General features: G+C 45.1%; 2 protein-coding genes across 2 annotated transcripts in view; one reads left to right on the top strand and one right to left on the bottom strand.

The window, feature by feature from the left end:
• The window catches only part of LOC106609811 (protein Wnt-5b), a 93,874-nt gene that overhangs the window by 40,419 nt on the left and 28,455 nt on the right, over positions 1–25,000 (top strand). The window contains exons 2-3 of the mRNA XM_045722533.1: positions 19,984–20,153; positions 20,826–21,073. Of these exons, the coding sequence (XP_045578489.1) occupies positions 20,023–20,153; positions 20,826–21,073 (379 nt within the window). The 5' untranslated portion in view covers positions 19,984–20,022. The remainder of the gene's footprint in view (positions 1–19,983; positions 20,154–20,825; positions 21,074–25,000) is intronic.
• Positions 15,412–16,392, bottom strand: LOC123743841 (uncharacterized). The gene is made up of 2 exons (XM_045722535.1): positions 16,066–16,392; positions 15,412–15,729 (listed from the first exon to the last, which is right to left on the bottom strand). Exons 1-2 carry the CDS (start codon positions 16,390–16,392, stop codon positions 15,412–15,414), a joined length of 645 nt encoding a protein of 214 aa, XP_045578491.1.

The raw sequence follows: 25,000 nt of genomic DNA, 5'->3' as shown, positions 1-25,000 counted from the left end.
CTGTCTCAGGACAGACAGGGACAGTTCTCTACTCTTCTCTGTGTCAGGACACACAGGGACAGTTCTCTAGTCTTCTCTGTCTCAGGACACACAGGGACAGTTCTCTAGTCTTCTCTGTCTCAGGACACAGAGACAGTTCTCTAGTCTTCTCTGTGTCAGGACACACAGGGACAGTTCTCTAGTCTTCTCTGTCTCAGGACACACAGGGACAGTTCTCTAGTCTTCTCTGTCTCAGGACACAGAGACAGTTCTCTAGTCTTCTCTGTCTCAGGACACACAGGGACAGTTCTCTAGTCTTCTCTGTCTCAGGACACACAGGGACAGTTCTCTAGTCTTCTCTGTCTCAGGACACAGAGACAGTTCTCTAGTCTTCTCTGTCTCAGGACACACAGGGACAGTTCTCTAGTCTTCTCTGTCTCAGGACAGACAGGGACAGTTCTCTAGTCTTCTCTGTCTCAGGACACACAGGGACAGTTCTCTAGTCTTCTCTGTCTCAGGACACACAGGGACAGTTCTCTAGTCTTCTCTGTCTCAGGACAGACAGGGACAGTTCTCTAGTCTTCTCTGTCTCAGGACACACAGGGACAGTTCTCTAGTCTTCTCTGTCTCAGGACAGACAGGGACAGTTCTCTACTCTTCTCTGTCTCAGGACAGACAGGGACAGTTCTCTAGTCTTCTCTGTCTCAGGACACACAGGGACAGTTCTCTAGTCTTCTCTGTCTCAGGACACACAGGGACAGTTCTCTAGTCTTCTCTGTCTCAGGACACACAGGGACAGTTCTCTAGTCTTCTCTGTCTCAGGACACACAGGGACAGTTCTCTAGTCTTCTCTGTCTCAGGACACACAGGGACAGTTCTCTAGTCTTCTCTGTCTCAGGACACACTGGGACAGTTCTCTAGTCTTCTCTGTCTCAGGACACACAGGGACAGTTCTCTAGTCTTCTCTGTCTCAGGACAGACAGGGACAGTTCTCTAGTCTTCTCTGTCTCAGGACGGACAGGGACAGTTCTCTAGTCTTCTCTGTCTCAGGACAGACAGGGACAGTTCTCTAGTCTTCTCTGTCTCAGGACAGACAGGGACAGTTCTCTAGTCTTCTCTGTCTCAGGACAGACAGGGACAGTTCTCTACTCTTCTCTGTCTCAGGACAGACAGGGACAGTTCTCTAGTCTTCTCTGTCTCAGGACACACAGGGACAGTTCTCTAGTCTTCTCTGTCTCAGGACAGACAGGGATAGTTCTCTAGTCTTCTCTGTCTCAGGACACACACCTTCAACCTCCCCATCAACTGCTGAGTTCAGACCACTGTTTAGTAGCTCTTGTTTTATAGCTGTGTGCCCTACTGTGTGTTCACTATCTCCAGCCCTATGACACTACTAACACATACACTACACACTGACAGGGAGGGATGTGGGGCCAGAACGGCCTGTTTATGGTTTCCTGTGCAGTCAGTGAGAAAGACGGAGAAAGCCATATGGGTTTGGCTGGGAGGGAGGGAGGGAGGGAGGCATGGAGGGAGGGAAACGGAAAGGGAGAGCGAGGGAGGTGCTGCCACCTCACAGCACCACTTGCATGACTCATCTACAGCCAGCTAAAGAGAAAAGAGTATATAGAGAGAGAGAAAACAGAGGGAGGAGGAAGAGAGCAGGAAGAGCAGGAAGGGAAAGAGGCATAGAAAATAATAGGAAGGGAGGAGAGAAACAATGAGGAAGGAGAGAGAGGGAGGAAGAGGCAGGGGAGAGAGAGGGAGGTAGAGGCAGGGGGAGAGAGAGGGAGAAAGAGGCAGGGGAGAGAGAGGGAGGAAGAGGCAGGGGGAGAGAGAGGGAGGAAGAGGCAGAGGGAGAGAGAGGGAGGAAGAGGCAGGGGGAGAGAGAGGGAGGAAGAGGCAGGGGGAGAGAGAGGGAGAAAGAGGCAGGGGAGAGAGAGGGAGGAAGAGGCAGGGGGAGAGAGAGGGAGGTAGAGGCAGGAAGCAAAGAGAGAGAGAGACTACCATAACCCACTGGATTCCCAAATTACATTAAATGAACTAAATACAAACTCTCCAACCCAAAAAAGGCCTGTGCTGTTGATGTTATCAGACCACAAATTCCAATTGGCTATACTTCAACCTTTTAACATCAGCTCTGGCATCTTCCCCAATATTTGGAACCAAGGATTGATCACCCCAATCCACAAAAGTAGAGATAGATTTGATTCCAATAACTATCGTTGGATATGCGTCAACAGCAACCTTGGGAAAATCATCTGCATTATCATTAACAGCAGACCAGTGCACTTCCTCAGTGAAAACAATGTACTGAGCAAATGTCAAATTGTCTTTTTACCAAATTACCGTATGACAGACCACGTATTCACCCTGCACACCCTAATTGACAAACAAACGAACCAAAACAAAGGCAAAGTCTTCTCATGATTTTTTTTTATATAAAAAAAGCATTTGACTCAATTTGGCATGAGGGTCTGCTGTACAAATGTATGGAAAGTGGTGTTGGGGAAAAAACATACAATATTATAAAATCCATGAACACAAACAACAAGTCTGCGGTTGAAATTGGCAAAAAACACATTTCTTTCCACAGGGCTACAGCTTAAGTCACACCCTATATAACATATATATCAACGAATTGGCGAGGGCACTAGAACAGTCTGCAGCACCCGGCCTCATCCTACTAGAATCTGAAGTCAAATGTCTACGGTTTGCTAATGATCTGATGCTTCTGTCCCCGACCAAGGAGGGCCTACAGCAGCACCTAGATCTTCTGCACAGATTCTGCCAGACCTGGGCCCTGACAGTATATCTCAGTAAGACAAGAATAATGGTGTTCCAAAAAAGGTCCAGTTGCCAGAACCACAAATACCACAAATTCCATCTAGACACCGTTGCCCTACAGCACAAAAAACTATACATACCTTGACCTAAACATCAGCGCCACAGGTAACTTCCACAAAGCTGTGAACCATCTGAGAAACAAGGCAAGAAGGGCCTTCTACGCCATCAAAAGGAACATACAATTCGACATACCAATTAGGATCTGGCCAAAAATACTTCAATCAGTTATAGAACCCGTTGCCCTTTATGGTTGTGAGGTCTGGGGTCCGCTCACCAACCAAGAATGTTGGGACAAACACCAAATGAGACTCTACATGTATAATTAACCAAAAACATCCCCTGCGTACAACGTAAAACACCAAATAATGCATGCAGAGCAGAATTAGGACAATACCTGATCATTATAAAACTCCAGAAAAGAGATGTTAAATTCTACAACCACCAGACAGGCAGACAGACAAGTAGACAGGCAGGCAAGCAGAGAGACAGACTGGCAAGCAGGCAGACAGACAGGCAGACAGACAGGCAGACAGACAGACAGACAGACAGACAGACAGACAGACAGACAGACAGACAGACAGACAGACAGACAGACAGACAGACAGACAGACAGACAGACAGACAGACAGACAGACAGACAGACAGACAGACAGACAGACAGACAGACAGACAGACAGACAGACAGACAGACAGACAGACAGACAGGCAGGCAGACAGGCAGACAGACAGATATACAGGCAGACAGACAGACAGACAGACAGACAGACAGACAGACAGACAGACAGACAGACAGGCAGGCAGGCAGGCAGGCAGGCAGGCAGGCAGGCAGGCAGGCAGGCAGACAGATGTACAGACACAGGCAGGCAGGCAGACAGACAGATGTACAGACAGGCAGGCAGGCAGGCAGGCAAGCAGGCAGGCAGGCAGGCAGGCAGGCAGGCAAGCAGGCAGTCAGGCAGGCAGGCAGACAGGCAGGCAGATAGATAGGGAGAGATATACAGCAGCAGTAGACTATAGGTACAGTAATGATATACAGCAGCAGTAGACTATAGGTACAGTAATGATATACAGCAGTAGACTATAGGTACAGTAATGATATACAGCAGCAGTAGACTATAGGTACAGTAATGATATACAGCAGCAGTAGACTATAGATACAGTAATGATATACAGCAGTAGACTATAGATACAGTAATGATATACAGCAGCAGTAGACTATAGATACAGTAATGATATACAGCAGTAGACTATAGGTACAGTAATGATATACAGCAGTAGACTATAGGTACAGTAATGATATACAGCAGTAGACTATAGATACAGTAATGATATACAGCAGTAGACTATAGATACAGTAATGATATACAGCAGTAGACTATAGGTACAGTAATGATATACAGCAGCAGTAGACTATAGGTACAGTAATGATATAGCAGCAGTAGACTATAGATACAGTAATGATATAGCAGCAGTAGACTATAGATACAGTAATGATATACAGCAGTAGACTATAGATACAGTAATGATATACAGCAGTAGACTATAGATACAGTAATGATATACAGCAGTAGACTATAGATACAGTAATGATATAAGCAGCAGCAGACTATAGGTACAGTAATGATATACAGCAGCAGTAGACTATAGGTACAGTAATGATATACAGCAGTAGACTATAGATACAGTAATGATATACAGCAGCAGTAGACTATAGATACAGTAATGATATACAGCAGTAGACTATAGATACAGTAATGATATACAGCAGTAGACTATAGATACAGTAATGATATACAGCAGTAGACTATAGATACAGTAATGATATACAGCAGTAGACTATAGGTACAGTAATGATATACAGCAGTAGACTATAGATACAGTAATGATATACAGCAGCAGTAGACTATAGATACAGTAATGATATACAGCAGTAGACTATAGATACAGTAATGATATACAGCAGCAGTAGACTATAGGTACAGTAATGATATACAGCAGCAGTAGACTATAGATACAGTAATGATATACAGCAGTAGACTATAGGTACAGTAATGATATACAGCAGTAGACTATAGATACAGTAATGATATACAGCAGTAGACTATAGATACAGTAATGATATACAGCAGCAGTAGACTATAGATACAGTAATGATATACAGCAGTAGACTATAGGTACAGTAATGATATACAGCAGCAGTAGACTATAGATACAGTAATGATATACAGCAGTAGACTATAGATACAGTAATGATATACAGCAGTAGACTATAGATACAGTAATGATATACAGCAGTAGACTATAGGTACAGTAATGATATACAGCAGCAGTAGACTATAGATACAGTAATGATATACAGCAGCAGTAGACTATAGATACAGTAATGATATACAGCAGTAGACTATAGATACAGTAATGATATACAGCAGCAGTAGACTATAGATACAGTAATGATATACAGCAGTAGACTATAGATACAGTAATGATATACAGCAGTAGACTATAGATACAGTAATGATATACAGCAGCAGTAGACTATAGATACAGTAATGATATACAGCAGCAGTAGACTATAGATACAGTAATGATATACAGCAGTAGACTATAGATACAGTAATGATATACAGCAGCAGTAGACTATAGGTACAGTAATGATATACAGCAGCAGTAGACTATAGATACAGTAATGATATACAGCAGTAGACTATAGATACAGTAATGATATACAGCAGTAGACTATAGATACAGTAATGATATACAGCAGCAGTAGACTATAGGTACAGTAATGATATACAGCAGTAGACTATAGATACAGTAATGATATACAGCAGTAGACTATAGGTACAGTAATGATATACAGCAGTAGACTATAGGTACAGTAATGATATACAGCAGTAGACTATAGGTACAGTAATGATATACAGCAGTAGACTATAGATACAGTAATGATATACACAGCAGTAGACTATAGATACAGTAATGATATACAGCAGTAGACTATAGGTACAGTAATGATATACAGCAGCAGTAGACTATAGGTACAGTAATGATATACAGCAGTAGACTATAGGTACAGTAATGATATACAGCAGCAGTAGACTATAGGTACAGTAATGATATACAGCAGTAGACTATAGATACAGTAATGATATACAGCAGTAGACTATAGATACAGTAATGATATACAGCAGTAGACTATAGATACAGTAATGATATACAGCAGTAGACTATAGGTACAGTAATGATATACAGCAGTAGACTATAGGTACAGTAATGATATACAGCAGTAGACTATAGGTACAGTAATGATATACAGCAGTAGACTATAGATACAGTAATGATATACAGCAGTAGACTCTAGATACAGTAATGATATACAGCAGTAGACTATAGATACAGTAATGATATACAGCAGCAGTAGACTATAGATACAGTAATGATATACAGCAGTAGACTATAGATACAGTAATGATATACAGCAGTAGACTATAGATACAGTAATGATATACAGCAGTAGACTATAGATACAGTAATGATATACAGCAGGCAGGCAGTCAGACACCTCACCACAGAGATCTGTCAGAGCTGCCGAACCATTGATCTCACAGCACGCTTCTTGTCTCTCTCCTTCTCTCTGTCTCTCCCTCCCTCTCTCTCTCTCCCTCCCTCCCTTCCTCCCCCTCCTTACCACCGCTGCAAAGCATCCTGGGACACACAGCTGGACCGCCTTAACACCCCACCCCCCAGGCCCTCCCTACAGACGCCCCTCACACACACACGGTCCATGAGTTTCCCCCCCCCCCAGGGACAGTGCCACGGGGGTTTGGGGTGTTAGGGAAGGAGGGGGAGAGTTAACGGCTGGAAATACTCAGCTGCAGTTAGCTGTTGCTTTGTGTTTCATTTGATTTGCTTTTTTATTTGCCGCTGTGTTTGTGTGCATGTGCAGGGGGGGGGAGACATTTGAAATGTATTTTTTTTTTACATTTTGTGAGTGTAATGTTAACAGTACATTTTTATTGTTTATTTCACTTTTGTTTATTATCCACTTCACTTGCTTTGTCAATGTTAACATATGTTTCCAATGCCAATAAAGCCCTTAAATTGAATTGAGAGGAACAGAGAGAGAGAGAGAGAGAGAGACAGAGACACAGAGAGAGGGGGGAGAGAGGGAGAGAGACAGAGAAGGAGAGAGGGAGAGAGACAGAGACACAGAGAGAGGGGGGAGAGACAGAGAGGGAGAGGGAGAGAGAGACAGAGACACAGAGAGAGGGGGAGAGAGGGAGAGAGACAGAGAGGGAGAGGGAGAGAGAGACAGAGACACAGAGAGAGGGGAGAGAGAGGGAGAGAGACAGAGAGGGAGAGAGAGAGAGAGACAGAGACACAGAGAGAGGGGGAGAGACAGAGAGTGAGAGGGAGAGAGAGAGAGAAATAGAGAAGCATGAATGAGTAGGAGAAAGGGAAAACCAGAGAGAGTGACATAACTATACAATGTCTGTGTTGCAGATTGCCTGTATGTCTGAAACCCCTCTTATCCCCCAGTATGTTTGAGACAGTATACAGCTCGTTATACAGAATGAGCTCTGGGCTCCAGAGATAGCCTCCAGGGAGAGGCTGAGCTGGTATGCTGCTCACCCCGCTGCCAGGCCTCCCTCCCCTGGGTACCACCTCTCCTTCATGGGCTCTCCTCTGTCTGGCTCTCTGGCTGAGATGTAGCATAGCGTAGCACTAGACTGGAGATCCAGCCCTGGATGTAGCATAGCGTAGCACTAGACTGGAGATCCAGCCCTGGATGTAGCATAGCGTAGCACTAGACTGGAGATTACATTTACATTTACATTTAAGTCATTTAGCAGATGCTCTTATCCAGAGCGACTTACAAATTGGTGCATTCACCTTATGATATCCAGTGGAACAACAACTTTACAATAGTGCATCTAAATCTTTTAAGGGGGGGGGGGGTTAGAAGGATTACTTTATCCTATCCTAGGTATTCCTTAAAGAGGTGGGGTTTCAGGTGTCTATGGAAGGTGGTGATTGACTCCGCTGCCCTGGCGTCGTGAGGGAGCTTGTTCCACCATTGGGGTGCCAGAGCAGCGAACAGTTTTGACTGGGCTGAGCGGGAACTGTGCTTCCTCAGAGGTAGGGAGGCGAGCAGGCCAGTGGTGGATGAACGCAGTGCCCTTGTTTGGGTGTAGGGCCTGATCAGAGCCAGAAGGTACGGAGGTGCCGTTCCCCTCACAGCTCCGTAGGCAAGCACCATGGTCTTGTAGCGGATGCGAGCTTCAACTGGAAGCCAGTGGAGAGAGCGGAGGAGCGGGGTGACGTGAGAGAACTTGGGAAGGTTGAACACCAGACGAGCTGCGGCGTTCTGGATGAGTTGTAGGGGTTTAATGGCACAGGCAGGGAGCCCAGCCAACAGCGAGTTGCAGTAATCCAGACGGGAGATGACAAGTGCCTGGATTAGGACCTGCGCCGCTTCCTGTGTGAGGCAGGGTCGTACTCTGCGAATGTTGTAGAGCATGAACCTACAGGATCGGGTCACCGCCTTGATGTTAGTGGAGAACGACAGGGTGTTGTCCAGGGTCACGCCAAGGTTCTTAGCACTCTGGGAGGAGGACACAAGGGAGTTGTCAACCGTGATGGCGAGATCATGGAACGGGCAGTCCTTCCCTGGGAGGAAGAGCAGCTCCGTCTTGCCGAGGTTCAGCTTGAGGTGGTGATCCGTCATCCACACTGATATGTCTGCCAGACATGCAGAGATGCGAAAAGCCACCTGGTTATCAGAAGGGGGAAAGGAGAAGATTAATTGTGTGTCGTCTGCATAGCAATGATAGGAGAGACCATGTAAGGATATGACAGAGCCAAGTGACTTGGTGTATAGCGAGAATAGGAGAGGGCCTAGAACAGAGCCCTGGGGGACACCAGTGGTGAGAGCACGTGGTGCGGAGACAGATTCTCGCCACGCCACCTGGTAGGAGCGACCTGTCAGGTAGGACGCAATCCAAGCGTGGGCCGCGCCGGAGATGCCCAACTCGGAGAGGGTGGAGAGGAGGATCTGATGGTTCACCGTATCAAAGGCAGCAGATAGGTCTAGGAGGATGAGAGCAGAGGAGAGAGAGTTAGCTTTAGCAGTGCGGAGAGCCTCCGTGACACAGAGAAGAGCAGTCTCAGTTGAATGACCAGTCTTGAAACCTGACTGATTTGGATCAAGAAGGTCATTCTGAGAGAGATAGCAGGAGAGCTGGCCAAGGACGGCACGTTCAAGAGTTTTGGAGAGAAAAGAAAGACGGGATACTGGTCTGTAGTTGTTGACATCGGAGGGATCGATTGTAGGTTTTTTCAGAAGGGGTGCAACTCTCGCTCTCTTGAAGACGGAAGGGACGTAGCCAGCGGTCAAGGATGAGTTGATGAGCGAGGTGAGGTAAGGGAGAAGGTCTCCGGAAATGGTCTGGAGAAGAGAGGAGGGGATAGGGTCAAGTGGGCAGGTTGTTGGGCGGCCGGCCGTCACAAGACGCGAGATTTCATCTGGAGAGAGAGGGGAGAAAGAGGTCAAAGCACAGGGTAGGGCAGTGTGAGCAGGACCAGCAGTGTCGTTTGACTTAGCAAATGAGGATCGGATGTCGTCAACCTTCTTTTCAAAATGGTTGACGAAGTCATCCGCAGAGAGGGAGGGGGGGCGAGGAGGATTCAGGAGGGAGGAGAAGGTGGCAAAGAGCTTCCTAGGGTTAGAGGCAGATGCTTGGAATTTAGAGTGGTAGAAAGTGGCTTTAGCAGCAGAGACAGAAGAGGAAAATGTAGAGAGGAGGGAGTGAAAGAATGCCAGGTCCGCAGGGAGGCGAGTTTTCCTCCATTTCCGCTCGGCTGCCCGGAGCCCTGTTCTGTGAGCTCGCAGTGAGTCGTTGAGCCACGGAGCAGGAGGGGAGGACCGAGCCGGCCTGGAGGATAGGGGACAGAGAAAATCAAAGGATGCAGAAAGGGAGGAGAGAAGGGTTGAGGAGGCAGAATCAGGAGATAGGTTGGAGAAGGTTTGAGCAGAGGGAAGAGATGATAGGATGGAAGAGGAGAGAGTAGCGGGAGAGAGAGAGCGAAGGTTGGGACGGCGCAATACCATCTGAGTAGGGGCAGAGTGAGAAGTGTTGGATGAGAGCGAGAGGGAAAAGGATACAAGGTAGTGGTCGGAGACTTGGAGGGGAGTTGCAATGAGATTAGTGGAAGAACAGCATCTAGTAAAGATGAGGTCAAGCGTATTGCCTGCCTTGTGAGTAGGGGGGGAAGGTGAGAGGGTGAGGTCAAAAGAGGAGAGGAGTGGAAAGAGGGAGGCAGAGAGGAATGAGTCAAAGGTAGACGTGGGGAGGTTAAAGTCACCCAGAACTGTGAGAGGTGAGCCATCCTCAGGAAAGGAACTTATCAAGGCGTCAAGCTCATTGATGAACTCTCCAAGGGAACCTGGAGGGCGATAAATGATAAGGATGTTAAGCTTGAAAGGGCTGGTAACTGTGACAGCATGGAATGCAAATGAGGAGATAGACAGATGGGGCAGGGGAGAAAGAGAGAATGTCCACTTGGGAGAGATCAGGATTCCAGAGCCACCACCCCGCTGGCCAGATGCTCTCGGGGTATGCGAGAACACGTGGGCAGACGAGGAGAGAGCAGTAGGAGTAGCAGTGTTATCTGTGGTAATCCATGTTTCCGTCAGCGCCAGGAAGTCGAGGGACTGGAGGGTGGCATAGGCTGAGATGAACTCAGCCTTGTTGGCCGCAGACCGGCAGTTCCAGAGGCTGCCGGAGACCTGGAACTCCACGTGGGTCGTGCGCGCTGGGACCACCAGGTTAGAGTGGCAGCGGCCACGCGGTGTGAAGCGTTTGTATGGCCTGTGCAGAGGGGAGAGAACAGGGATAGACAGACACATAGTTGACAAGCTACAGAAGAGGCTACGCTAATGCAAAGGAGATTGGAATGACAAGTGGACTACACGTCTCGAATGTTCAGAAAGTTAAGCTTACGTTGCAAAAATCTTATTGACAAATGACGAAAATGATACAGAACTGCTGGCTGGTGAAGTAGACTTTGTTTGAACGTGTAGCTGGCTAGGTAACCTCGATAGTTTCAGTACTACACCTTATCATGATACAAAAGCAACTATGTAGCTAGCTAACATAGCACTAATCAAGACGTTCCTTTGTAATGTATTTAGTTTCTACAATGCTGCTCGTCAGTGATAGTTGGCTAGGTTTGGAAAAATGGTGTCGCGGGGGACGAAAATAGCTGGCTAGCTAACCTCGATAATTACTCTAAACTACACAATTATCAAGCTATGACAAAGACAACTATGTAGCTAGCTAGTGCACTAGTCAAATCGTTCCGTTGTAATGTATTAGTTTCTACAGCGCTGCTAGTCGGTAACGGTTGGCTAGCTAGCAGTGGGTTTGATGATGACTAGGTGTGTTGACTAAGTCTGGAGTCTGGACAACGGCGTCGCGGCGCGGCTGGCTAGCTAACCTCGATAATTACTCTAAACTACACAATTATCTTAGATACAAAGACAGCAAAGACAACTATGTACTAGCTAACACCACACTAATCAAGTCGTTCCATTGTAATGTTGTAATGTAATAGTTTCTACAGTGCTGCTAGTCGGTAGAAGTTGGCTAGTTGGCTAGCTAGCAGTGTTGACTACGTTAGGAGGACGAAAATAGCTGGCTAGCTAACCTCGATAATTACTCTAATTACTCTAAACTACACAATTATCTTTGATACAAAGACGGCTATGTAGCTAGCTAAGAAAAATCGCTCAGATCAAACAAATCAAACCAATGTAATGTAATGAAATTTAATATTACCTGTGGAGCGAAGCGAAGTGCGACTACTCGCTCCAGCCCTGGAGGTAGCATAGCGTAGCACTAGACTGGAGATCCAGCCCTGGAGGTAGCATAGAGTAGCACTAGACTGGAGATCCAGCCCTGGAGGTAGCATAGCGTAGCACTAGACTGGAGATCCAGCCCTGGAGGTAGCATAGCATAGCACTAGACTGGAGATCCAGCCCTGGAGGTAGCATAGAGTAGCACTAGACTGGAGATCCAGCCCTGGAGGTAGCATAGCATAGCACTAGGCTGGAGATCCAGCCCTGGAGGTAGCATAGAGTAGCACTAGACTGGAGATCCAGCCCTGGAGTTAGCATAGCATAGCACTAGACTGGAGATCCAGCCCTGGATGTAGCATAGCGTAGCACTAGACTGGAGATCCAGCCCTGGAGGTAGCATAGCGTAGCACTAGACTGGAGATTCAGCCCTGGAGGTAGCATAGCGTAGCACTAGACTGGAGATCCAGCCCTGGAGGTAGCATAGCGTAGCACTAGACTGGAGATCCAGCCCTGGAGGTAGCATAGCGTAGCACTAGACTGGAGATCCAGCCCTGGAGGTAGCATAGCGTAGCACTAGACTGGAGATCCAGCCCTGGAGGTAGCCTACAGCAGATCTCTGTTGACTGTGAGACTATGTCTCCGTCTATGCTGTGTTTGTCTCCAAGCACTGTCTCTCTGTGTGAAAGCACACATTTCACAGTTAGGATGGCGTTTTGCCCAAGAGCTGTGTTCATAGCTAGGCTCTATACCACTCTTTTTATTGATTGGTTCATTTGAGTGAATTTGAATATTTGCTGGATTGATATAGGTCTTCCATCTCATACACTGAGACATGAGGACCTGCTAGACGCTACTGAAATAGAATGTTCTAGATCAGAATGTTCTGGACCCCTGTCAGTCATTGGGGCCCTGGCTGGCATTCCGGAAGCCAAATACCCACTGGGCCCTCAGAGGCACATAGATCTTTTCCATAGGATGCCACCCAAGCATTTCCTCCATTGACTGTACAATAATACTGCTGGCACATAGCTGGCAGACCACTGAATGTATAGAAATCAAAGGCTCTTTATGTCCCTTTGACGGTCACTGTGATGTCCTGTAGCAATGCCACAAAGCCAAAGACACTGTCAACACTGGTGGACCAACAAGTCCTTCCTGCTGCTGATGTAGAAACTCCTCCAGTGGATGATTGTTATATATGTATCACAGGTCACAGCCAATCCATGTGGATCCTCTCCTCTCCTCTCCTCTCCTCTCCTCTCCTCTCCTCTCCTCTCCTCTCCTCTCCTCTCCTCTCCTCTCCCCTCCCCTCCCCTCCTCCCCTCCCCTCCCCTCCCCTCCTCTCCTCTCCCCTCCCCTCCCCTCCCCTCCCCTCCCTCTCCTCTCCTCTCCTCTCCTCTCCTCTCCTCTCTGCTTAGAACGTCAGAGAGTCTGTGTGTTCCAAATGCCGTTGTATTCCTTCTCTCATCTATCTATGCGCTCTCCTCCTCTCACCTTGTCCTTTGGCTTGTGGACTTCAATGCACAACACCTCAGCTGTATGTGACCGGCAAACCGCTACACACAGCCTACATCGTTGTCACCATATTAGTAAAAGTAATGTCCTAGTCAGCATAGTTAACAGAACTAACGCGTTAGTAAACCCTCTATAATCGTGTAGTAATGTTACAGTGTACAGTCAGTAAGTGGGCCCCAGTGGCAATAAATTAGTAAAACCAAAAGCTTACCTTGACATGGAAGAGTTCCAGTGTTGTGTTGGATAGTCATAGCCAGCTAGCTAACATAGCATCCCTCTGTTTGAGCAGGGTGTTTCAGTAGGCTAAACTAGCTAGCTTCATTTGCTAACTAAGTAAGTGAAAATGAAAAAAAATGACAATCTCTCTCTCTCTCTTTCTTTCTCCCGCTCTCTTGCTTCTCCTTCATTTTGGAAGAAATTCATTTGTTCAAAGCTGTTCAACTATTGTCTTTCTCTCTCTTTGAGTCAACTACTCACCACATTTGATGCACTGCAGTGCTAGCTAGCTGTAGCTCATGCTTTCAGTACTAGATTCATTCTCTGATCCTTTGATTGGGTAGACAACATGTCAGTTCATGCTACAAGAGCTCTAATAGGTAGGAGGATGTCCTCTGGAAGTTGTCATAATTACTGTGTAAGTCTATGGAAAGGGGTGAGAACCATGAGCCTCCTTGGTTTTGTATTGAAGTTAAAGGTTCCCAGAGGAGGAGGGAAGCTAGCTGTCCTCCGGCTACAACATGGTGCTACCCTACAGAGTGTTGCTGAGGCTACTGTAGACCTTCATTACAAAATAGTGTGTTTTAATCAATTATTTGGTGACGTGTAGTTTTATATAGTATAGTATAGTTTTATCTAAAAAGGATAATTTTTTTATGTTTTACAATTTGTTTTTAAATGAAATTCACTGAGGAGGAGGGTCCTCCCCTTCCTCCTCTGAGGAGCCTCCACTGATAGGGAATATGGTGTCATTTTGGACACATCATTGTCAAGTGTTAAGATGAAACCAGGGGACCAGTTTGTTGTTCTTAATGTTCCTCACAAACAGGGTGTGGCTACCATAAGAAGTGGAATGCCTGGATCTGACCAACAACGTCATTGCAAAAATGCTTTTTCATTATGCAATTCAATTTTTTACTGGATATGTGGAAAACAAAACATTCACCTTTTGCTGCTATTTCTGTCAGGTCTAGTCATACAGTTTGATGCACCACAGAACACAGAACACAGAACACAGAACACGGAACACACTGCAACTGACTGCAACTCAATGCTGCATGGCCAGCACAGCATTCCATTGTAAATGAATGTAATTCTGATGGACCAAAACACAAAGACGCTGCAGGTGTGATCGAGGCACATTACACTGACATTGCGCCTGGCTAGATAGCTATTGCATAGAGTTCAGGAGAAAATGTATTTTTCATGCCTTGGAGCTTGATGTGCGGTTTGTGCTGAAGTGCGCCCCCATGTGGAAGCTATAAGGAATAGCAGGTTATTACTGTAAAAGCACATTGGTATGTACTGTAGGTCTGAACGGGGTATGATACTATGTAAGGAATGTATATAACACAGTGCCTTGAGCTTGAATTAGTCCATGATTCATTCACAGCAGTTCATGTCTTCTAAAAGATGTGTGATATAGAGACCACTGCAAAATATGTTTTCACTTCTGCAAGAAGAGACCATAGCATACTACAATCTGATGTGATATTTACTGCTATTATTTCAAATAATGACAATTAAATTGTTAGATGTATTTTATTGTTGGGAAATAGATGAGAGCAGATACTTTGACAAAGGGGACCGTTGTGTTCAGATGTCACATTGTGTTCTCTATAATCAGAAACGTTGGATTTTCATATTGTTCTCAATGTCTAGTTTTCACAATCAGTTGTGCAGTAATATAGTAGGCCATCAAACCTGACAATACTGCCCTAGAAACGGGCAGATCTGAGAAAGAAGAAGAATGTAACTGAAGACCAATAAGTCATGTTTATCATGTATTTCCTCTCATGTGGTCCCAGAGTACTACTGCATGTCATAGAAGCAGAAACAGAAGAACAACCTGTTTTCTAAGAGAAGAGCAGAACGCCTGTGAAGGTGGTGTGGTGAGACATGGTGTCCTGCTGCAGGATGACTACAGACTGTATCTCCTTCTTCCAACTCAGTGTGACTCCATTGGAACCTCCTTGTCCTCTCCATCTGTTTCATCACCATCGGTCACAGTCTCCATTAGAAGTCTTATACAGCGACACTCTTCTCTTCTTGCTGGAGGTTGTAAAGGCAGTGTATGTGAAGTAGTAGACTCCATTAACCGGTGCTCTGAAGATACCTGTCACTGGACTGTAAGCCTCACCAATATTGTTGAAGACATGTTTGTAGACCAGGATGCCATCATCACTATTTGGTCCTTTGGATTCAGACAGCGAGGCTGAGAAGGCCACCTTCGGTCTCTCTCTGTTCTCTCTCTTCAGTTCCTCCACGGTGGCTCCCATCTCATTCAGTTTGGTGCTCTGTTGAGCCACAATGTCTCTCAGCTCCTGGAGTAGGACTCTCTGTTCCTCCATGTTGGCTCCCATCTCATTCAGTTTGGTGCTCTGTTGAGCCACAATGTCTCTCAGCTCCTGGAGTAGGACTCTCTGTTCCTCCATGTTGGCTCCCATCTCATTCAGTTTGGTGCTCTGTTGAGCCACAATGGCTCTCAGCTCCTGGAGTAGGACTCTCTGTTCCTCCATGGTGGCTCCCATCTCATTCAGTTTGGTGCTCTGTTGAGCCACAATGTCTCTCAGCTCCTGGAGTAGGACTCTCTGTTCCTCCATGTTGGCTCCCATCTCATTCAGTTTGGTGCTCTGTTGAGCCACAATGGCTCTCAGCTCCTGGAGTAGGACTCTCTGTTCCTCCATGGTGGCTCCCATCTCATTCAGTTTGGTGCTCTGTTGAGCCACAATGGCTCTCAGCTCCTGGAGTAGGACTCTCTGTTCCTCCACCTGGCTCTCGCTGACCCTCAGCCTGGCTTCCACGACGGCTGTTTCAGTCAGATGGTTGTTCATGGGAACGTCTTCATCATGGCCCTCGTCCCCATCTTGGTAGACCTGTACGGTGTTGTCAGTTTTAGGGTTGTCACTGTGCTGAAGCTGTCCGTCAGGGGCACAGCTGCAGAGGACGAACAGCAGAGCTACTACAGTGCTCATCGTTTCAGATCGATTGTGGCATCCTTTGGTATCAAACACCCAGACTCATTACTTAGAAACGTCAATAGTTCATCACTTACTTCATCATTTATGTATAAAACAATTAGGTGCTGCATATTCTGATCTTCACAGTTCACACTGCTAATAAATGATAGATAACATTAACTTCAATTTGTCCTGCCAGTAAATCACAGTCAATCCTCTAGATAAAAAATGTACATGCAATAGGCCTGATCAATTCATCAATATCACACTCGTTTTAATGTAATATAACCTACTTGATCTCTATAGCGTCAGGTTTTTCTCCATCAGCCTAGATGTAATTAATATATCCAGCCACTGGAGGACAGTGGTTAGCCTCTATAATAGCCTACTCTGCTGTTGTATTCTATGCTGGGATTCGGGACTGATTGTGGTGACTGTTAGATAAACAGGGAAATGTTTACCTTCTCAATTTAACCAGCTGTTTGCCCCAAAACAGGAATATTGCTTCATTATAAAATTGCCTTCAATAAATAATGATTTATTATCAGGCTTTTTTGACTGTCTGGTCATATAGTCCTGCAAACAAATGCAACCGATAGAGAGAGGTGTCAGGTCTGAGATGTGATTGTGTAGGTGAAACACTAATAGTCATTCTGAGAGAATTTATCATCTTAAGTGAATTTGAAAGACATTGAGAATTAGGTTTCCTATGAGGTGACCCAAAAACGTTCATTCATTCATTCATTTTTCTCCACTGAAACCAACGTCAAAGGGAAAGCACAGGGAAACTAATGTAATACCTGTTGCTCGAGTATTACACATTCAAACAACATGACACTATAACACAAGCATTGGATGTATATTGCAGGCAGTCAAGACACTTTACGGGGGGGGCGGTCTAGGATGGAAGGCGACGGCGGGCGCGTGAAAAGTTGATGGTTGGTGTGTAGGCCTAGGGGTTTGGGGAAAGATGAAAGGCGCGACGACAGTGGCATTCTCATGCAGAGACCGGTCGGAAATCGAGTGGCGTCTCTCGCGCCAGTCAAGGCCCTATACATGTCCACTGACTGTCTGGTCGGGTCTGTGGAACGGAGCCCAGTAAACAGAAACGGAAGACCTGGGGAAATAGTTGGTTAACCTGCTTGGCTGGACCCCTATGAGTCCTGCAAGTGCCATGAGCAGATCGAAAAATACTCTTCGTTTATTTCGTTTTCTGTGAACATAAATAGGAATGTTTCTATTTTTTTAAAGATAGTATTCGAAAGTCATAACCTATGTTATATTTGTACACAGCCCAAAGTAAAAGTTTCCCTTTGCGAGTTTGATGTTTTTTTTCTCGGTTGTTACTGAATTCGATTCTTTTATTGCTCCTCATAAAAATGTTTTATTTTATTTAACCTTTATTTAGACTAGGCAAGTCAGTTAATAACAAATTCTTATTTACAATGACAGCATACACCGGCAAAAACCCGGACGACGCTGGGCCAATTGTGCGCCGCCCTATGGGACTCCCAATCACGGCCGGATGTGATGCCGCCTGGAACAATACGCAAACGTGTGTAGCTATGCGCATATGGTTCAAAATATCCCTAAAGCCGTATTTGTAGTAGTTAGGCTATGGACTATTTTATTATCAAGGACTCTGAATTGGGCGACTTTAGAAAGTGGTAGGACTTTAGATCAAAGGTACCCATTCCAGCATGGCGTTTTACTTTGTCTTTGCGAACATTTGAAATAAGGAAAGCTCGCTTCAACACGCCTTTTCTTTAGAGGAGCTAGTCTTCAGAGCTCAATGTGTGGCCGGCTTTATTTTCTTATCCAAAGGAGGATTAAGGTTTTCGAAGCACTCACGTTTATTCAAACAAATCATCAAGTCGAAGTAAAAGGGTGATTTAACGCACATGAACTTTGATGGAATTGTGAAATTTTCCAAAACGTTGACTCCATTAATCGCTCTCTTGCACGCACGCACGGCACACACACACACACACACACACACACACACACAGGTATGTCTTACTAACTTGTGAGGACTTTCTGGGTACCAACAATTAATTCCCATTCAAAATCCTATTTTCCCTAACCCCTAAACCTAACCTTAACCTTAACCCTAAACCTAACCCCTAAGCCTTTTTACAAGTGAGGACCGGTAAAAGGTTTGCTATTGTTGTGAGGACTCCTGGTACTCAAATATAATAAAGTGTACTCACACACAGTTTAAATACGTGTTTGTATTGGTGTCATGTCATTTCTTTTTTTTCAACCAATAAAAAATAAATGACAATTATATTACGATTATTTTAATAGTGCTTAAAAATCCTTATTGGATTTGTTTAAATTGTGTTCCTCTGGTATTCCAGTAAGAGCAGAATGCTCATTGTACACACCTGGAAGGACTTTGCTGATGAGATGTTGCTCTTTAGTGCGCAACTTATGCAGAATCAGGTCTGAGTCACATAAATGACTGTTTGCTACATACACTGTTGCCTCTCTCTCAATTTCAATTCAATGGTTTCTCTAAATGCACTTCTTTCTCTCTCCCCCCATTTGGTGTGTTCCCATGTTTTGCTATGACACTCCGGTGGTCTCCGCCTTGCGCAATGACCCCCCCCCCCCCTTTTTCTTTTACACTGCTGCTACTCGTTGTTTATTATCTATGCATAGTTATGTTACCCCCACCTACATGTACATATTACCTCAATTACCTCGACTAACCTGTACCCCCGCACATTGACTCGGTACCGGTACCCCCTGTATATAACCTCATTACTAACCTGTAACCCCGCACATTGACTCGGTACCGGTACCCCGTACCATAGCCTCGTAATTGTTACTTTATTGTGTTGCTTTTTTTACTACTTTAGTTTGTTTCGTAAATATTTTCTTAAACATTATTTTCTTAAAACTGCATTGTTGGTTAAGGGCTTGTAAGTAAGTATTTCACGGTAAGGTCTACACATGTTGTATTCGGCTCATGTGACAAATACAATTTGATTTGACATGAACGGTGTTCCCCGCAGGCGTCCGCCCCTCCCCTTGGCCCGTAAAACAAGGGTGGAGGAGGGGGAGGAGAAGAGGGGGAGAGAGGGATGAGGAGAGTCAGTCAGTGTTTAGAGTGTAAATTTACAAAGTAGATCAGATCGAGGCAAGGAATGAACACTTGCTCAAATGTTTTCATAAATAGCCTTGTGTTTTTAATCTTCTGGGGAATACCACTGTGAGACCTGTGTATCTTATCGGATTTTCCACGTCATCTAAACTTTTCATGGACTGTTTTTTAATGGAACTTTAGTCGTCATCAGAACGCACATCTGATGGCTCTGTCTCCTTACTAAACGCATCTTAGCCTATAGTTCCTAATGCGTCAAATCAGGTTTTCTTCCTTGTACACATTTTACGCACGACTGGGAATTAGGATTAGGCGTTCCTAACAGAGTTTAGACAAAGCTACAAGTCAATAAAGTCATGGGGACAATGCGCAGGACACCTTATCTCCACGGAATCGGATATTGACTGTTGGTAGTCTCGGCATCGTCATCTCTGTGAACCCAGTCTGGAACCCCGCAGCGGATTACAGAGGTTGTTTTTGATCCGTCTTTTTCACAGAGGGGCACTTCTTTCCCGTTTGGGTGTTTGTTGGCGGTGATGGTGGCACAAGGGGTCATGGAGACCAGGACTAGCCGGAGACCGTGCAGCAGCGCCCAGCAACACTTACTGCTGGCGGTCGCTCTCATCGCATGCAGCTCGCAACTACTGGTGGACGCCAACTCCTGGTTGTAAGTTGAACTTTTTCATGTCAAATTAACTCTGTTCAGTTTCTATATCGTTGCGTACTTATTAGTTCATGCGCAATTGATTCATTAATTGACAGCTATTGGGGTTTGAGAGAGCGTTCTTGTGTTGTCTTGTGTTGTGGTGACGTGTGTTCTGTTGTGTCGTGGAGGAGACCAGTGGGAGAACAAATGTGGTGACTTTGTCACAATATTTACCCATGCTACGCACAAATGGCCAAGCTGTTTGTGGAATGGGGGGAAACAGGGGAAGTCCACAGAGTGGAACACCGCATCTTGACCTTGTGCGGAGAGCTTGCTGCCAAACGTTCCACTCTGACGGAGAACATTCCAATCATGTTCCTCATCATCTGACATCGATACAGCACATCATTATTTCATTATTTCATTCGATTAGTACCTGTCTTTATTTCCACAGTAGAATAGACTATATATGTTTTCCTTTATATGTATTATTTTCGTATTTAATGAATGCACATTTGCCATTATTGCCAATTGTATCGCTTTAAACGACATATTGAAACGGCGAGTCTTTGACTGAAGCTCTATAGGCTAAAATACTTGCTATTTACGCCTCATCCAGACACTATAATAAACGTTTATTTTCTCAACACTGTATATAACTACCAACCTCCTATTTCCCATCCGTGCATGCAGGTCGTTAGCGATGAACCCTATCCAGAGACCGGAGATGTACATCATCGGGGCGCAGCCTCTGTGCAGCCAGCTGACGGGCCTCTCCCAGGGCCAGAGGAAGCTGTGCCAGCTCTACCAGGACCACATGGTCTACATAGGCGAGGGCGCCAAGACGGGCATCAATGAGTGTCAATACCAGTTCAGACAGCGGCGGTGGAACTGTAGCACGGTGGATAATGCATCCGTGTTCGGACGCGTCATGCAGATAGGTAAGCAAGTCACGTGGTGGGATTGGGATATAGGCTCTGGTTCAGCGCGTTAGTGACCATTTATTTCACCAACGGTTAGTTAAGGAACGCGCACGAATGCGCTGGACCAGAGCTAATGAGTGATAGGCCGGTGGCGGTAGATGATGAAACATGTTCACATTTTGAATTCCCAGTGTAAACTTAGAATTAGTGCACTTTAGAGGCAACGCTGATAACTGTATCTGTACTCTTCAATGTGCTTTTGTATCAGTTCAACTATTAGATAGGGGACCTTTTAACAAACTTGATGTTTCCAAATAAAAATTCGTTGCGCTCAATTGTCAGTCAGATTTTTCTCGACAATTGAGTGTTAGTTCCGTTTTGTAGTTAGATGAGGTGTAGACTAGAGATGGCTTGTCCAATACCCCATAGCTTCTCTATTCTCCCTCTGATGCAGGATCCCCCTCCGACGGCCAGTCAGGCAGGCCGACCGATCCCCTCCCTCTCCCCTCTTCCTCGCCGTTCCCAAAACAGCAAAGGAGTTGTTTGCAGTCAATCGCGAGGGTTTTATTGAGGTGTTAGCCTGCTATTGTCCACGGCCTCCTTTTGAAATGCAATCATGGGGTGACACGGACTCGGCAGATCCGGGCTGCTATTTGAACTATCGGTTCTATGGGCCAATAAAAGTCCTGGTCTTTATCGGGAGCTCGGGCTCCTGCCTCCCGACTCACATTTAACCTACACATTCTGTTTTTAAGAGAACACATAATTACAACTTTTTGACACGTGACTTTTCTGTTATAACAGTGCCAGGAATCAGGATAGCCAGTCTTAAATGCGGAGTTGCGTTTTACATGGAATATAAAAAAACGGTTTATCTTACTGACAGACGGGCATTGGCATTGTAAACTGATGCCCTCTTTCTTGGTTGGCCGAAGTGGCATTCACCGGCGAATTACTTCCAAAGATATGTCAACATAGGCTATGACTATATATTATTTTTTATATCAAACTCACGAATTATTTAAGAATTCCCAAATCATAAACGTCAACAGAATATATTTTTTATTGTTTACGTTCCCCAAAACACATTTGGAGAGAGAGTGCCAGCTGCCAAGGTTACGTTTATTTGCTTGTATAGAGAGTCCTAGCCTTCCAAGGCTACGATGCTGAAGTATTTCAAACCTTGAGATCTGCATTCCAGATGGTATATCCATCCAGTGGAAAACCTGTCAGGTAACACCCAATGATTTATATATACACTAGATGTCCGATAGGGGGCGTTGTATTAAAGCCGCAGTGCCTCCATCTTGGAACTCCCCCACAGGTGTTAAAAAAAATATTTTGGAATCGATAGAAATTAATTTATTAATGTATACATTCGTTTTTTCCACATCTATTCTTTTACAGACACATTAAAGCATACTTGTAAATTATATTATGTGAGCTGAACATACAAATATATATATATTTTAAATATATATTATTATTTTATATATTTTTATATATATATTAAAGTATATATTTTAAAGTATAATTTTTATGGAGATACTAATGTTACCTAAATACATGTAATTTTGTCCTTAAAATGTTTTATCAGAATACTGTAGAATTCCATTCATTCTTATGGAGGACTGATCCTACTGGGGAGTGGCAATATGGCTGACCGGTGGCTTCAAAGCCTCTCAATGGCCAATACATAGCATCGACAATCCAGGGTTAACATACATCATTGGTAACACCTGCACACCAGATGGGGGGGAGAGAGAGAGATTTTCCTATGCCAATAAGCCCTTTGAATTGAATTGAGAGAGACAGAGAGAGAGAGAGAGAGGGAGAAAGAGTGTGATAAAGAGAGAGAGAGACCCCACAGAAACAGACCCCACAGAGCCCAAGGACAGCAACAGAATTAGACACAACCAAATCATGAGAAAACAAAAAGATAATTACTTGACACATTGGAAAGAATTAACAAAACAACAGAGAAAACAAGAATGCTATTTGTCCCTAAACAGAGAGTACACAGTGGCAGAATACCTGACCACTGTGACTGACCCAAACTTAAGGAAAGCTTTGACTATGTACAGACTCAGTGAGCAGAGCCTTGCTATTGAGAAAGGCCACCGTAGGCAGACCTGGCTCTCAAGAGAAGACAGGCTATGTGCACACTGCCCACAAAATGAGGTGGAATCTGAGCTGCACTTCCTAACCTCCTGCCAAATGTATGACCATATTGGAGACACATATTTCCCTCAGATTACACAGATCCACAAAGAATTAGAAAACAAACTCGATTTTGATAAACTCCCATATCTATTGGGTGAAATACCACAGTGTGCATCACAGCAGAAAGATTTGTGACCTGTTGCCACAATAAAAGGTCAACCAGTGAAGAACAAACACCATTGTAAATACAACCCATATTTATGTTGATTTATTTTCCCTTTTGTACTTTAACCATTTGGACGTCGTTACAACACTGTATATATACATAATATGATATTTGTAATGTCTTTATTTTTTTGGAACTTCTGTGAATGTAATGTTTACTGTCACGGTTGTCGTAGGAAGGAGCAGACCAAAGTGCAGCGTGATTATCGTTCCACATTTTTATTGAACTGTGAAATTATGCAATACATATAAATAAACTGAATAACAAAACAACAAACTGTGACGTAGAGGTGAAACATACACTAACTCAAAGACAATCTCCCACAAACCCAGGTGGAAAAAAACCCTACTTAAGTATGATCTCCAATTAGAGACAACGATGACCAGCTGCCTCTAATTGGAGATCATCCCAAACAAAACCCAACATAGAAATACAAAACTAGAACATGACAACATAGAAAAACTAAACTAGAAAAACCCCCTGTCACGCCCTGACCTACTCTACCATAGAAAATAACAGCTTTCTATGGTCAGGACGTGACAGTACCCCTCCCAAAGGTGTGGACTCCGAACGCACCTAAACAAAAAAAACAAAGGGAGGGTTAGGGAGGGTGACAAATGTCTATGGCGGCTCTGGTGCAATACGCAGAACCTTCTTATCCCACGGATCCTCCAGCAGAGGAGGCGGCTCCGGTTTGGGGCGTAACCCCCGCTCCACCCGCTGATCCCTCCGCTTTTGTGTCACCGGACCCTGGATCGTCGCCAAAGGACCTGGACCGTGGATCATCACCAGAGCTTCTGGACTGCCGACCGCCGCTGGAGGTTCTGGACTGCAGACCGCCACTGGAGGGTCCGGACTGCAGGCCGTCTCAGGAGGTTACGGACTGCAGGCCGTCTCAGGAGGTTCCGGACGGCAAACTGTCGCCGGAAGCTCCGGACTGGGAACTGTCGCCGGAAGCTCTGGACTGGGAAATGCGCACTGGAGGCCTGATGCGTGGGGCTGGCATAGGTGGCGCCAGACTAGTAACACGCACCTCAGGGCGAGTGCGGGAAGCAGGAACATGACACCCCGGACTGGGCAGGCACACTGGAGGCCTGATGCGTGGGGCTACTTAAGTATGATCTTCAATTAGAGACAACGATGACCAGCTGCCTCTTATTGGAGATCATCCCAAACAAAACCCAACATAAAAATACAAAACTAGAACATGACAACATAGAAAAACTCAACTAGAAACCCCCCTGTCACGCCCTGACCTACTCTACCATAGAAAATAACAGCTTTCTATGGTCAGGACGTGACAGTTTACTGTTCATCTTTATTCTTTATTTCACTTTTGTATATTATCTACTTCACTTGCTTTGGTAATGTTAACATGTGTTTCCCATGCCAATAAATCCCCTTGAATTGAATTGAGAGAGAGAGAGACAAAGAGTGTGAGAGAGACAGAGAGAGAGAGAAGAGAGAGAGACAGAGACAGAGAAAAGTTAGAGAGCAATAATATAAACCTCTAACATTTTTGGCTGCAGTCAACCCTAGCAGCTCACATCTAGAAT

This window comes from Salmo salar, chromosome ssa07 (genome assembly GCF_905237065.1).
Source record: "Salmo salar chromosome ssa07, Ssal_v3.1, whole genome shotgun sequence".
In the NCBI taxonomy this organism is placed as follows: Eukaryota; Metazoa; Chordata; class Actinopteri; order Salmoniformes; family Salmonidae; genus Salmo; species Salmo salar.
This window is presented reverse-complemented; position numbering and strand designations above follow the sequence as displayed.

Bases quoted from the DNA above. Each gene is read 5' to 3' on its own strand.
- LOC123743841 (XM_045722535.1), bottom strand. From the start codon at position 16,392: ATGAGCACTGTAGTAGCTCTGCTGTTCGTCCTCTGCAGCTGTGCCCCT. The intron at 15,730-16,065 runs ATTGTGGCTCAA...GAGCTGAGAGAC, and splicing joins TACTCCAGGAGCTGAGAGCC to ATTGTGGCTCAACAGAGCAC.